The 12,380-nt window shown below is 39.2% G+C and overlaps 1 protein-coding gene across 1 annotated transcript in view; it reads left to right on the top strand.

Annotated features, from left to right (window-relative positions):
* The first annotated feature begins 7,440 nt into the window (after positions 1-7,440).
* NTN4 (netrin 4) overlaps positions 7,441-12,380 on the top strand; it is a 53,227-nt gene continuing 48,287 nt past the window's right edge. Inside the window, exon 1 of the mRNA XM_053462037.1 lies at positions 7,441-7,514. Coding sequence (XP_053318012.1) covers positions 7,460-7,514 — 55 coding nt within the window. The 5' untranslated portion in view covers positions 7,441-7,459. The remainder of the gene's footprint in view (positions 7,515-12,380) is intronic.

Genomic DNA, 12,380 nt, shown 5'->3' with positions numbered 1-12,380 from the left:
TTATTATTAATAAATATTAACTAGGTGATAATCTCTAACAAAGTCACCTGGTAGCTTAGAACCTAGTTTTGTTAAAGATTATCCAAAAGGTGGGATCCTCTCAAATAGTTGATGTTATCAAAGGGATAGATGATGTCCTCAGACCTCATCTTTGGGCAGCCCACCAAAACTTCCACTTGAAAATATTTATTTTGATTTTTTTAAGATAGTACTTCTCAACTTTTAAATGCAACCACATTCTAGAGCATGCTGCATCAATTTTGTGGGTGTCCATAACAGTCTATAACGCTAAAGGTTGTGACACAGAAGAGGTGCAAAATGAGCTGGTCGAGTATGGTGCAGGATGAAGGCATGCGTGGATTGGACCAATTAAATCTCTCCCATGAACTCTTTAAATGAATGATATATAGATACGCAGAATACACAGATAATTTCTGTGAGCAAATATTTTGACATAGATAATGTATCTAATATGTTTGGATATCCCCATAAATGTTAAAAACCACATTCCTTTCCCATTGTGCCCTTCTCCTTATTAGCGCCAACACAGCCATGGTGTGTCTGTGACTTGACTCTCAATCGCTCTAAATCCTGTGGAGAATCTTTGAATAATGCTTGTGCATTGTCCCAGCATGCAAAGAACTTGGCCGTGGAAGTTATAGTTGTTTACAGTACATCTGTACACAGTTGCTTTCTCCTTCTGTTGGGAAATATCTTATCATAGGCTCAGTATGAATATTTAAATACCCAAGAGAAATATGGCATATATTTTGTTGATACTTGCCGTGTCTGGGACATCTCTAAACATCACAACGTGTTAAGACAAGCAATGGGAATATTCCGTAAAATTTTGTGAGCTTCTCTTTTTTTAATAAAGAAAAACATTTTATCTGTCACTGGGAAGAAAATTCAGTGACTTGGTGTAGATCCCTGGTGTATGTCCCTGCAGACACATATTTGACTAAAGCACTTTGTACACAAATCTATGCACATATGTTTTATCAAGACCATATATATAGGCACCTGTTGCCTATCGCCACATGTAACTTTTGTTATCTCTGCACCATGGGTTTCTCAGCAGGCCATAATTTTGCATCATCCCCATTGACTGCGGCTGAATCCTCGAAAACAAAGGCACCTCTTGGCTTAGACCGGAACGTCTAAGAGGTTCTGTGCTCTTAAACATAAGATTATTACTGGAACTTTACTAAATCACTCTCTATGCTCCCTATCCGCCTCTCCCCAGATATAATCCCACACACACTAGCACTCCAGTTATTGCTTGTCTAGCTAGAGGCAAGTCGGAAGCCTTTCTAACCTCTGAATTTTCTTTCATTTTCTGTCATCTTAATACAGTAAGCTGGTAGAAGCCCCTTGACTAGCAACTTCATCAATGGCACCTGCACCAGGGCCTCATCCTTTTAAATACTGGCTGGCATGAGAGGGCAAGGGTTGTATAAATAGATAGTGGTTTTACTATAATTGAATTTATCTCTTCATGGAGATCTGAAGTTTCAAAGTTCTGGTTCTTTAATAGCATATGTGCAGGTACTGGCCGAACCCTAGGGTCGAGCAGCCCCTCCTGCCACACAGGTGCCTTGTTAATGCTGTCCAGAAAAGGCTTTAAATTGCACGAGAGTCTCATTGGGTTAAAAAAGCAATGGGGTCCCACTGATTTAGCTCCTTGGTAAACAATATAGTCATGAAAAAAAGATAGGACTTGTCACATGGGGTAATTTGACATAGTGGTGGGCTAAGCAATATATGCCCATATAGTGTAATATAGATTACATTAAATGGAACACTTGTGTCATCATAAAATGGCATTACTGTTCCTTTAAATAAACTGTATACATATCCACTAACCTATCACTTTGTAAATATATAGTAGGCATGGGGGCCAATGGATACTTCTGTCTTTAACCAGTGATTTTTCACTTTTGGAAGTTTTTGCCTTAGTACTGTTGAAGGTGGCTTAAAGCTGAAGGCAGGGTAATCGATGAAAAGTACAGAGTAAGGGTAGCAATGGCCTGGCATATTCTTCCATTAGAAGTACCCAGTAAGTACCCATGCCATACATGAAAATTGAGAAATGAATATTACTGAATTAATATCTACTTATACCAGGATAATTGGTGCTATACACATCATCTAGCACTGCGTGTCTGCTGAGTGTCATATGTATGGCTGGCTGATACACTCTTACAAGAGACCACAGTTTGGACTTCCAGTCTCCTGCCAGTACCCTGAAAGGTGGCAAACATGTCGTTGGTTATATATATTTTTTAGGGAAGGCTATGCCTGGTACAGAATTTCCTGCAAGATGCATCTTATTCTTTAACACAACACCTACATATTAGACTGTCAGTAGGGAAATAAATACTTGAAGGTGTCCTTTTTTATGCAGGTTGTTGGGTGCTGAACGCAAATGGCTCATGAAACTCCTGCCTCAGATTCTCTTTAATTAAGCTGTAACCCCAGCCTTTTCAATTTTTTGGCATATATGTGGAAAATGGCTGGCCTCAGGTGCAGCGTTACAGATGGTGCTATATGTTTTGATTGGGAAGCTCTGGGTTTGGCACAAGTTAAACCTGGCCAGTCTAGTGATGAATCTGATTCGGTCTGACACAGCACAAAGAGAGAATACTTCAGCCAGACAGACATCAGATTAACCACACATCACTGCAAGCATCTTGTTAAACTGTAAAAGAAACACTGCGGAATAATACACAGGCTAATAAATGGACTTTAGACATATTAACAGTTAAATATTACATTTCAAACGGTCTATGCACAATGTTTCCTTTCTCTAGCGATTGCACAACACACCTGTGTTATCCAGGACATCAGTAGAACTGGAAACAAATATAAAAAGGAATACACTGTGAATATTTGCATGATGTGCTGGGGGTTCAGTTGTTGTTTTTATTGAGCAATAATTATAATTTAAACATAAACATATGTATAATAATGATGGTAGCCTCATTAGGACACTTTCAGCCACCTTGCAGTAGGATACAGAAACAGTAATTTCTCTTTACAGGTAATGAGGTCCAGTGTAAATCAACTCTTTAGGGCAGCAGAGCTGTTAAGGACAGAGTCACCTATGGGATATATTAAGGGAGGGAGGTAATGATCTGGTCCATGTCTTATTGTGAGTATATTGGGTTTGCAGTGGTTGGTGAGTTTATATTATTCAGTTGAGATGACTAAACCTTGTGGCTTATTTCTCAAACTTGGCATATTTAGAGCGCCGCATTTTGTACCATAGTGAGAGATTTCTATGTGAATCTGAAAATGCTTCATCTCCCACATTTGTTTGTGAAACAATGTGGAAATGAGACAAAACAAAATCTGTTGTTTCATTTGTCTGAACACAATAAGACCTCATCTGGTTTTCAGTTTGCCCACGGTTTAAGATTCTTCATTTCATGTACTCTTCTCATATTGTTCCCAAAAGCAGGGCCAGCTCAATGTCTAAACAACATCAAATGATGATAGGTAACTCATGGCATATGCCAGCACCACAGACAGCACCCATCTTTAGTGGTCTGTTTCCGATTTCGTGCTCTGCATTGGGATGTGTGTTTAGCTACACCCTAGTAGTTTAACATCAGTGTTTTAATTTTGTAATCTGAATCCGATAGTTGTTTTTGCGCACTTTGTAGCAGCTTAGATTTCAATATGGATTGTTTAGAGGAGCAGTTATTTAAGTCATATGTGTCCACTTTCCATAACAAAGCAGATGTAATTAGGATCCCAAAGGATATGACTCATGGAGTATGTGCATTAGCAAGTAAAATAACAGTCCATCCAGATTTGCATCACTTTAAAGGCAGATATGATCAGGGGTCTTGTGGAAAAGTCAAACATTACTCCACAACTTACAGCCATCAAACATCACGCATTTATTGTAAGCCAGTCAATAGTCATGCCATGAGTTCTGGGTATTCCCTAGTAAACTGTGTGGGTTTTTTTATTTTTATACCTAAAGCTCTGGGAAACTCAGCTCAACTTGGCAAAACAGATACAATCTGAATTTAATAAGACTTCTCTGCTCTGTAGACACTTTGTAGCAAAGCTGGCTCCTGTAAACATGTCTTTTGTTCTACTAAAGCCTGCAGCTCTACATACTTATCATTTAGTCTACTGAGCGATCCTGCTGAGACTAGTTGCCAATGCAAGGGAAGTTAAGGTCAAGTTCACTTTGACGAATTGCTGAGTTGATAATTGTCAGATTTTGATTCTAGAACTATTGACTCGGAGTTTAGGGAATAGACCCCCGAGTGTGCCCCCATTTGAACACATTACTGTCACATCACTGCCAAAACAAAATATGGAATGACAGGGCATATGAAAACTCATACTGACATTGGTGTACTAATTGTTATATGCCCCCAGCACCAAACAGGTGTCCGGCTATTTAAACTGAGCTTAATCAACAGACTTTGCTACTGAATAACTAAAAACAGGAAAGTTAGAGAGTATAGCGTTCATTTAAATTATTACTTTGGAATATAATTTTAAGGCTTATAAATCAGTTGATAATATTCACTCCTTAGGCATTAATATTGTCTCCTCCAAGCAAGTTCTATCTCCCCAGTGTTTAATGGTCCAATGGGAAGGTGGCTTTAGATATGTGCATATCTTACCACTTTGGTAATGCTACTTGTCACTGGCTGGGGTATATTAAGGATATGATATCACATGGAGCATTCTTATTCATGAGGACCACCAGAGTGAAAGCGAGCAATATGTGCAAGCAGAGGTACAGATCTCTGATCCATTTTAATGCATAGAGAATTGTTCCCGGGTATCTCCATGTCAAAGAAGGGCTGGCAACATTCAATCCAGGGGCCATTCCAGCCAAGTATCCTAATAAACAAGCTACCTAAAATACATCAGACAAGAGCACTCAATACACACTCACTATCCTGTCATGGCTAAACCAAATTTAATGAAAGGGACTACACGGAAACATCTAAAATGAGCAAAAGAAAGAAACCATCAAAATGGAGATGCTGCATAAGGTCCTTACTTTAGGTTACTCTACCCTGGTGGCTCTTTGTGGAATTCAAACAAATCGTGAAAAAACATCCAGCCAAGCCCCGAAATCTTTAAAGCGTCCCCTTAGCCAGCCTTTCCCTGTGAGATGGGATAAGCATAAAGCTATCCTGAGTCTAAGACAGCACCAAGAACTGATTACGATCAGAGCCTTTATATTAAGAAAATGGGCAGAAGGCTAGATGGGCCAAATGGTTCTTATCTGACATCAAATTCTATGTTCTGCTCGTCATCCCATAAAGCAATACCATTGCTTAGGCTGAAAACAGCAACAGGGCCTTCCCAACAATTTCCCAGTGACTTCACAAGGCATCTGTATTATTAATTATACATGTAACAAAGTCACCTACATGACTATAGGTCAACTGTGCCAGTATTAATATTTACTTGATTTAATGTATATACATTTGCGACAATTGAATCAAAGATTGCTGCGAATGATTTCTTTTTTCCTGTAAAATACTGAGCCACATTTCTCAAATTATCAGAGCTTCTAGGAAAGAGGAACACCAAAAAGGAAATGTATAATTATAGAAGAGTAGGTGGTTTCACAGTTTCTACTCTCTTGCTTTCCACTTTAGTAAATTGACCATTTAGGAACCAAATCAATCAAGGTGGGGAAAAAACAAAAATGCACACCTACATTATATTGCTCGGGCAAGTAGCCATGGGCCCACGGTCAAATGCATTGAAAGGAATGATGGACTTTCTCCATGAGAGTTAGGTACTGTGCTACTAGTGTGTTTTTTTTAGATTTTCATCTAAATAAATAAATCTAAAAATAGAAGTATATTGTATAAAGGCCAGGGCCGGACCAGGGCAGCGGCCACCAAATGAGACATGTGGCTGCAAGTTTTTATGCTCTTGCAGCGTGTGACTGCGTGTATTCCACTGGCATCCACGTACTTCAGAACCCGACCTGCTTCTGGAGCAGCAGTATAGAACAGCCCTGGGAAGAGGGAACTCCTTGACAGGACTGACAGATGCTGTTGCCCATAGTCAGGCAGGTGTTCGTCAGCAAGATGAGGGCTTGGGAAAGGATGGCGAGCTGTAGAGACAGAAGTGCGAAGAATACTACCAGTCTGCCTTCCACCCCTGGGTTTGGAGTGTAATGGTTGGTGTTGGCGACCTGGTATAGTGCAGAAGTAGGCCATTGGTGGACTTGGCCGAATACTCATCCTTTAGCTGAAAGTAAACACGTAAACTCTAAAAGGTTTCTGGCTATCTTCGGCCATGGACAGTCCCTCAGTCAAGTATTTGGCCCTAAGTATTTTCCCCAGGAATTAATTTATTCAACACCTCTGCATTTTAATCTAACCAATAGGAATGGACCGCACACAAGTAAGCGGGCCTTGCACCTTAAAGCCAGTGGTAGCCAAATGGCATACACACTTCTGAGGCAGCGGAATTGGTAAGTATTCGGCCCTGCCTTGTGTGCCAGATGGCCAATGCGGCCCGATTCCCCAGTGACTGCATGTCATTATAGTTTCCCTAATGTAGTCTATCATACAGTGTATTGCATAGTGTGAGTGCATTAACTGAACACACGTCTTATCAGGGCTTTGCAATTACGGTAAACGTTTACAATATTAGAATGCAAGTTATGTAGTCAGCTGGAAAAAAATGTCCCCGTCACGATAACACGCATGGCTGAATAACTTTCACAAATATGTCGTAAGGGAACGGTTCCAAAGGAAAGTGCGAGTTACTGACCCGTGCAAATACGTGCACGGGAGGAATTTCTATTAATACCATTATTATTGTTGTTATTATATCACTGTAAGCCCGCATTTATTTCGTCTCGTGAAAAGAGCGCTGTCACCTGAACACTGCACCCCCCTCCCCGTAACGGGCGTACACACAGCACCGGGGTATGAAAGGGGAGGGTCGGGGGTAGGCTGGGGGCGGTGTGTACACCATGCACGGGCTCTCTAGACGAGCTGCCTGGCCAGACTCCTCCACTCGCGGCTCGCACACCCCTCGCTGTTATCACAGAGAGGGAAGACCCCCAGAGCGTCCGTGCCTGAAGACCCCCAGAGCGTCTGTGCCTGAAGACGCCCAGAGCATCGCTGCCATACGCTGTGCTTTGGACAGAGAGGAAAAAGGGACTAGATCTGCCCAAGCAGCCCTCGGTATAAGGCATCCGATCAGGTGTGACTGGGGGACCCCCGGGGAGATGGCTTGTCGCCCCAGGATTTTGGGGGAGGTCAGATGAGCCCTCGAAGACTTGGTCCTCTCCCTATCCTCTTGCCGTAGTCCTCTGACAGCGGTCCAGCATTAGCTTTTGCTTGTGGAATATCTTTTTTTATTATTAAAAACAATCAATCTTGGAAATAATTTCTATTTTTTTTGCCAAGCTGGAAAATTGTTTTTTTTCTGTAGTATATCTCGTACCATGGATATTTTGGGCTGGCTACTGATATACGTGGGCTCATCTACTCTGGCTACAGGTTGGTGATAATGTAATTAAATCGTAATGTATCGATCGGGTCACTAAATGATATTGATTTGCTTTTCGTGTGTATTAATCTGATTATTTATACTTCTTAAATAGGACAGGTTTCCTCAGAAATGCCATTCTTCCTATTCTTGAATACTAGAAAGGGGGCGTGTCCACACATGGCATCAAAACTGTTAAAATTACCATCTCAGATATTTCCCTTCCAAGATGCATGTTTATAAACTTTGGGCCCTTTTTTTGATTGACAGTATCAATGCTTTCACATCAAGGCAGCAGGGACCAAATCACACAATGTTGCCTGCTTGAATGATTATTCAAATCCCAGTTGTGGCATATGTAATAACATGGGGTAGCGAACCATTCATGATGGCAGGTGGAATGGGACACATTCAGGGTAATCATGCTCTGCATGGAGAATCGTGTCCCCTAGCTGCACATGCTCAACCAGCCATACCTCAGCCCATTGATGCTGAATATATATTATTTTAATATAAATTTTTACACAGTAACAATATTAAATATGTAAACTTAAGACCAGAGTATAGTTTATCTTAACATGGGTAACTGGTGCCTGTGAAGCACCTGTTATTATAAAGAAAGCAAATATTTCTTGCTAAATTCCCCCTATTGTTCCTATTAAATTAGGTCAGTTCTAACAATAGCTAAGACATTTCTTCCAGAGTAAATAGAAATACTGGTTGGCGTTACAGGGATTAACCCCTAGAGGGATTTGTCATCCTCATCATCTCACTGAAAGTACCATTCAAAAGGCAAAGGGAACCTAGCTCAATTTATACGTTGTGATTGGTTCACTTATCTATAAAGTGGTCGAGAATTGTACAGTATTTATCTAGAAATACTGTTGCAATAGTACAGTATATACTCTTTTTCATATATATCAGTACATTGAGGAATCAAAGCAACCATGAAAGCAAATTAACCAAATGTGTGTAAAAGGGTACCAGAATGATTTATTTCTTAATCAAGACGGTCCTTGATAAATGGAACAACCTCCCTTCAGTGGATGTTGAGCCTAATACAGTAAGGGAATTTAAACATGCCTGAAATAGGCATAAAGTTGAATCTAATCCTAAATTGAAAACCAGATCAATGACTAATGATGAATAACTGAATGTTACATCAGGAAAAATGGGCGGACTAGATGTGCTTATTGGTCGTCAAATTATATGTTTCTATGAAACCATGTTAAGATGTTTCCTGAGTTGTCTTCTGGGGCCCTTTGAAAAACCTCTACCAGGAAGACCCCACTCATAACAAAGCACAGTGCAAGCTTTCACTTAAATATGCTCAACAGATCTTGCAATCTTTCAGGATGACAAATGCACCAGTGCCCCTAATCCCCATGGCAATCACGGGTCACAAATGCTATTTGGTCCACAGGCAACTATCCCATCTGTCCTGTGGAATAGACATCCATCACAGAGATCTTTGACTTGACTAGACCAGAAGTCAACAGGCATTTGGAGCATCAAATGGCTGCCACTTGAATTAGAGAGCTGATTTTAAGCGTTGTGTGCAAAAGTATATTCACATTTTTGTGATTAAACACAAAAATGGATGATCATGATTATAATGAATCTATTTGATCTGTTACTTAGCTTTACACAACCTAAGTTATCTGGATACTTTCAAATACCCCAGGGCTTTCTGTGCATTTACAAAACAAAATGAAATTTACTAAAATAATGCAAATAATATTGGGGTATTGTAAAACTAATTGAGCCCTTTGAAATGAGCGTGCCCGTGAATTAACTGAGAAGAGAGCAGTAGAATAGCATTTGTAAGAAATGGCTGGTAATTTATTGAGAGATTATCATTAGTCTGGAGTGAAACTCCAGCTGTCATTTTGAATAAAGGAAAATTTGCACAGTGTTTTCATTGAAGGAGAAATGTGATCCTAACAAGTGATTTTTTTTCTGTTCGAATCCAAATGGTTTGGCTTGGTTATCATCATTAGTCTTGGTTGAGTTTTGAGAATGCAGAGTAATTGCCTTGAACATTTTGGCCTTACCACAACTATTATCATTTAATGCATTAAGGAAAAGCTGTGTGCCATCTCTTTTCAGGCAGTTTCATGTGAATCCTATTACATTGTTGCATCCTTTTTGATACCAACAGAAGTTATTCTAAGTGTTTTGGAATGGTCCATTGGGTGTTCTGGGGTATTATATATATATATATTATAAGCATCTGTAACACATCTGTGACACAAAAACTTACAGTCTTATAGGTTGACCACAATCATAGTTTCATGTGTTGGGTCTGCAAGTCTTGGCTATCTGAGCACAGGAACGGGCATGATAACACTTCCCCTAATGATGGATTATAACACTCATGATCCTCAGTCATCTCAACTCTTAAGCAGCTGTGGAACAGTACAGGAACATTGTTTTTTGGAAACAAAGGATTCTTTATTCACGAGGCTTTCTAAAATAAAAATATAAAGGTTCATTGATGTAGTAATCATACATGGTTGATTCATCAATGAATGGTTGTTACGGGTGTTATCAAAGTAAACATTTCACATTGCTAAGAAACATAGTTGAAGAATAAGAATTGGCCAGTAGCATACCTAATATGACTTATTTTTATTTATTCAGTTAATGAAATTGGTGTCATAGGTTCCTTTTCCTCTTTCTGTTTAGGCCGTGCTGTTAAATAATGGTACAATATCCAACAGGCAAAAAAAATAATTGGTTCGCTGTTACGTAAGATGTTTACGATGTTTAGATATGTTTACACAGTCCTTCTGCCAAACCAGTTGTGGTATTATTGTAAAAATGAAGTTTATCAACATTTATTGAGACAGAATTCTCAGACCGTTACTATAACAGCTGAAGTCAGAATTCTGTTGAAGGTTTTGACCTGGCATTTGAATGGTTCAAGGTCAACTCTTTTCAGGATTTCTTTGTTGTGGCATCGAGAATTCATCAGATATTTCAAACTCTTCCCTAATGATACATACAAGCAGAGCTAGTTTACCCAAAGCCTGATTCCTACCAGTTGTAGATTTAAGATTACAGGCCAAGTGTTTACCAATTAAAACCTTTACAATGAAAAATATCTCATCAGGATGTGCAAATGTCTCAGCTTTGAACTCAAAACAAGGGGATCTTGATACAATGATGAGTTTGATAACAGATTAACCAGAAAGCTACTGACCCCTCAAAGAAATAACTAAAACAAACTTCAACAATGTCCTTAATTTCATTTCATTTGGGTGCTCCATTATAATTTTACCGTTCTAGCTAAAACTACCTTACTGAGTAGTCCTCTCCCGTTTAAGGCATACTGCTGTTGTGAAATATTAGCTGAAGCACACTGAAGAAATCACTACCTAACCTGCACACCTGACACGTGTTTTGCTTTGTCTTATTTATCACAATAATATAACTCACGTGTGCTTTATTACACTGTATTGCCAGGGTGCCAGGACTTATTGTGCTCCATCTGTCGTACTGCTACCATCAGCAGAATGGGAGTAATGCCAGTCATGTTTAACAAAATCTGGCAAACCTCCAATTCCTAACCTCTGCTACATTGTCTGCTATGTTATAAATCCATATAATTCTGCTGAGAGTAACTTGAAAATAATTACCACATTCGGATAACCTTTTTTTCTTTTACTATTGTGCAGGGTTTTTTTTCATATTAACCATTAGGATGTGTTCTATCTCTTATCCTGATCTACTAAACACTCTCGCTCCTTATCTTACTTCATGTGGTAAAAAGAATGGTTCATTGTTAATCATCCAAAAGAACAGCCTGGATAATAAGTCTATGGAGGTACAGACTACAGGTACTGATGTAGTGTAGGAGCAAGGACTAAAAGCAATGGCAGCCTTCAGGTCTACAGATATTGGAATAAATGAGATAAAACCGTGTTACTGTCAATACTAGCCTGCATTATGATATACTGCACTATAGTTTATGCTTAAGGGGGCAAAAAATTCTATAGGACTACCTCTTTAAGTCTGGGATCATTTTTAGTGTCAATCTTTAACCCCTTGACAACAATTGACGTGTCTAGCAAATGGTGTTGCGGTAATGCCTTGATGTAGAGGCATTCAGCAATACTAAAATCTGCAGCAGGGGCCCTGTCTGATTCCTCCATGGAATGTCACCATGCACCATCTTAAACATGGCACTTGCCGCCCCTTTAAAAGAATTAAGGAAGCGATCAATGAAATGTCTCGACTGTACTCAGGAGATGTTGCTGAATACATATTGGGGTGTTGTTTGGCTGTGACATCTACCAGGGGATGTAAATGCATACCTGAAGTACAATGGGTGTGAAAAACAACGCCAAAAAAAAATACTACCACAAAGTTTGACAAAGGCTAGTAGTAGAATTAGTTCATGTAAAGGGTTAAAATACCAACATTTGAAATACCCTGGGATGTCTTGTTTTGAAACATATATAGTTTAATGGGGGTATATTGAAGTAACCTCCTTCAAAGATGTCCCAAATAGGAAATGGGGCAGAGATTTCAACATGTCAAAAGTTTGTTGTAGGCTGGTAGCAGAATTTGTGCATGGAAAGAGTTAAAATACTAGCACTTAAAATGCCCTGCAAAATCTAGTTTTCAAATATATAAATTTGATGGGGGTAAATTGAACTGACCAGCTTTAAAGATTTCAAAAATAGGACATGGAGGCAGTATAACCAAATTAAAAAAAAAATAGTTTTTGAATAGTGATATGCTACTTGTACTTATTGCCCTATAACTTGCACAAAAACATATTTCTAAGCTCAGGACAAATAAAAGTCCCTTTTATATATATATAATTACACAGTACCCAGGTTCTTTGTAATGTTCTTATTGGAAATATT

Source organism: Spea bombifrons, chromosome 4, assembly GCF_027358695.1.
Source record: "Spea bombifrons isolate aSpeBom1 chromosome 4, aSpeBom1.2.pri, whole genome shotgun sequence".
In the NCBI taxonomy this organism is placed as follows: Eukaryota; Metazoa; Chordata; class Amphibia; order Anura; family Pelobatidae; genus Spea; species Spea bombifrons.
The sequence above is the reverse complement of the archived record's forward strand: the minus strand, read 5'-3'. Positions and strand labels throughout refer to the sequence as shown.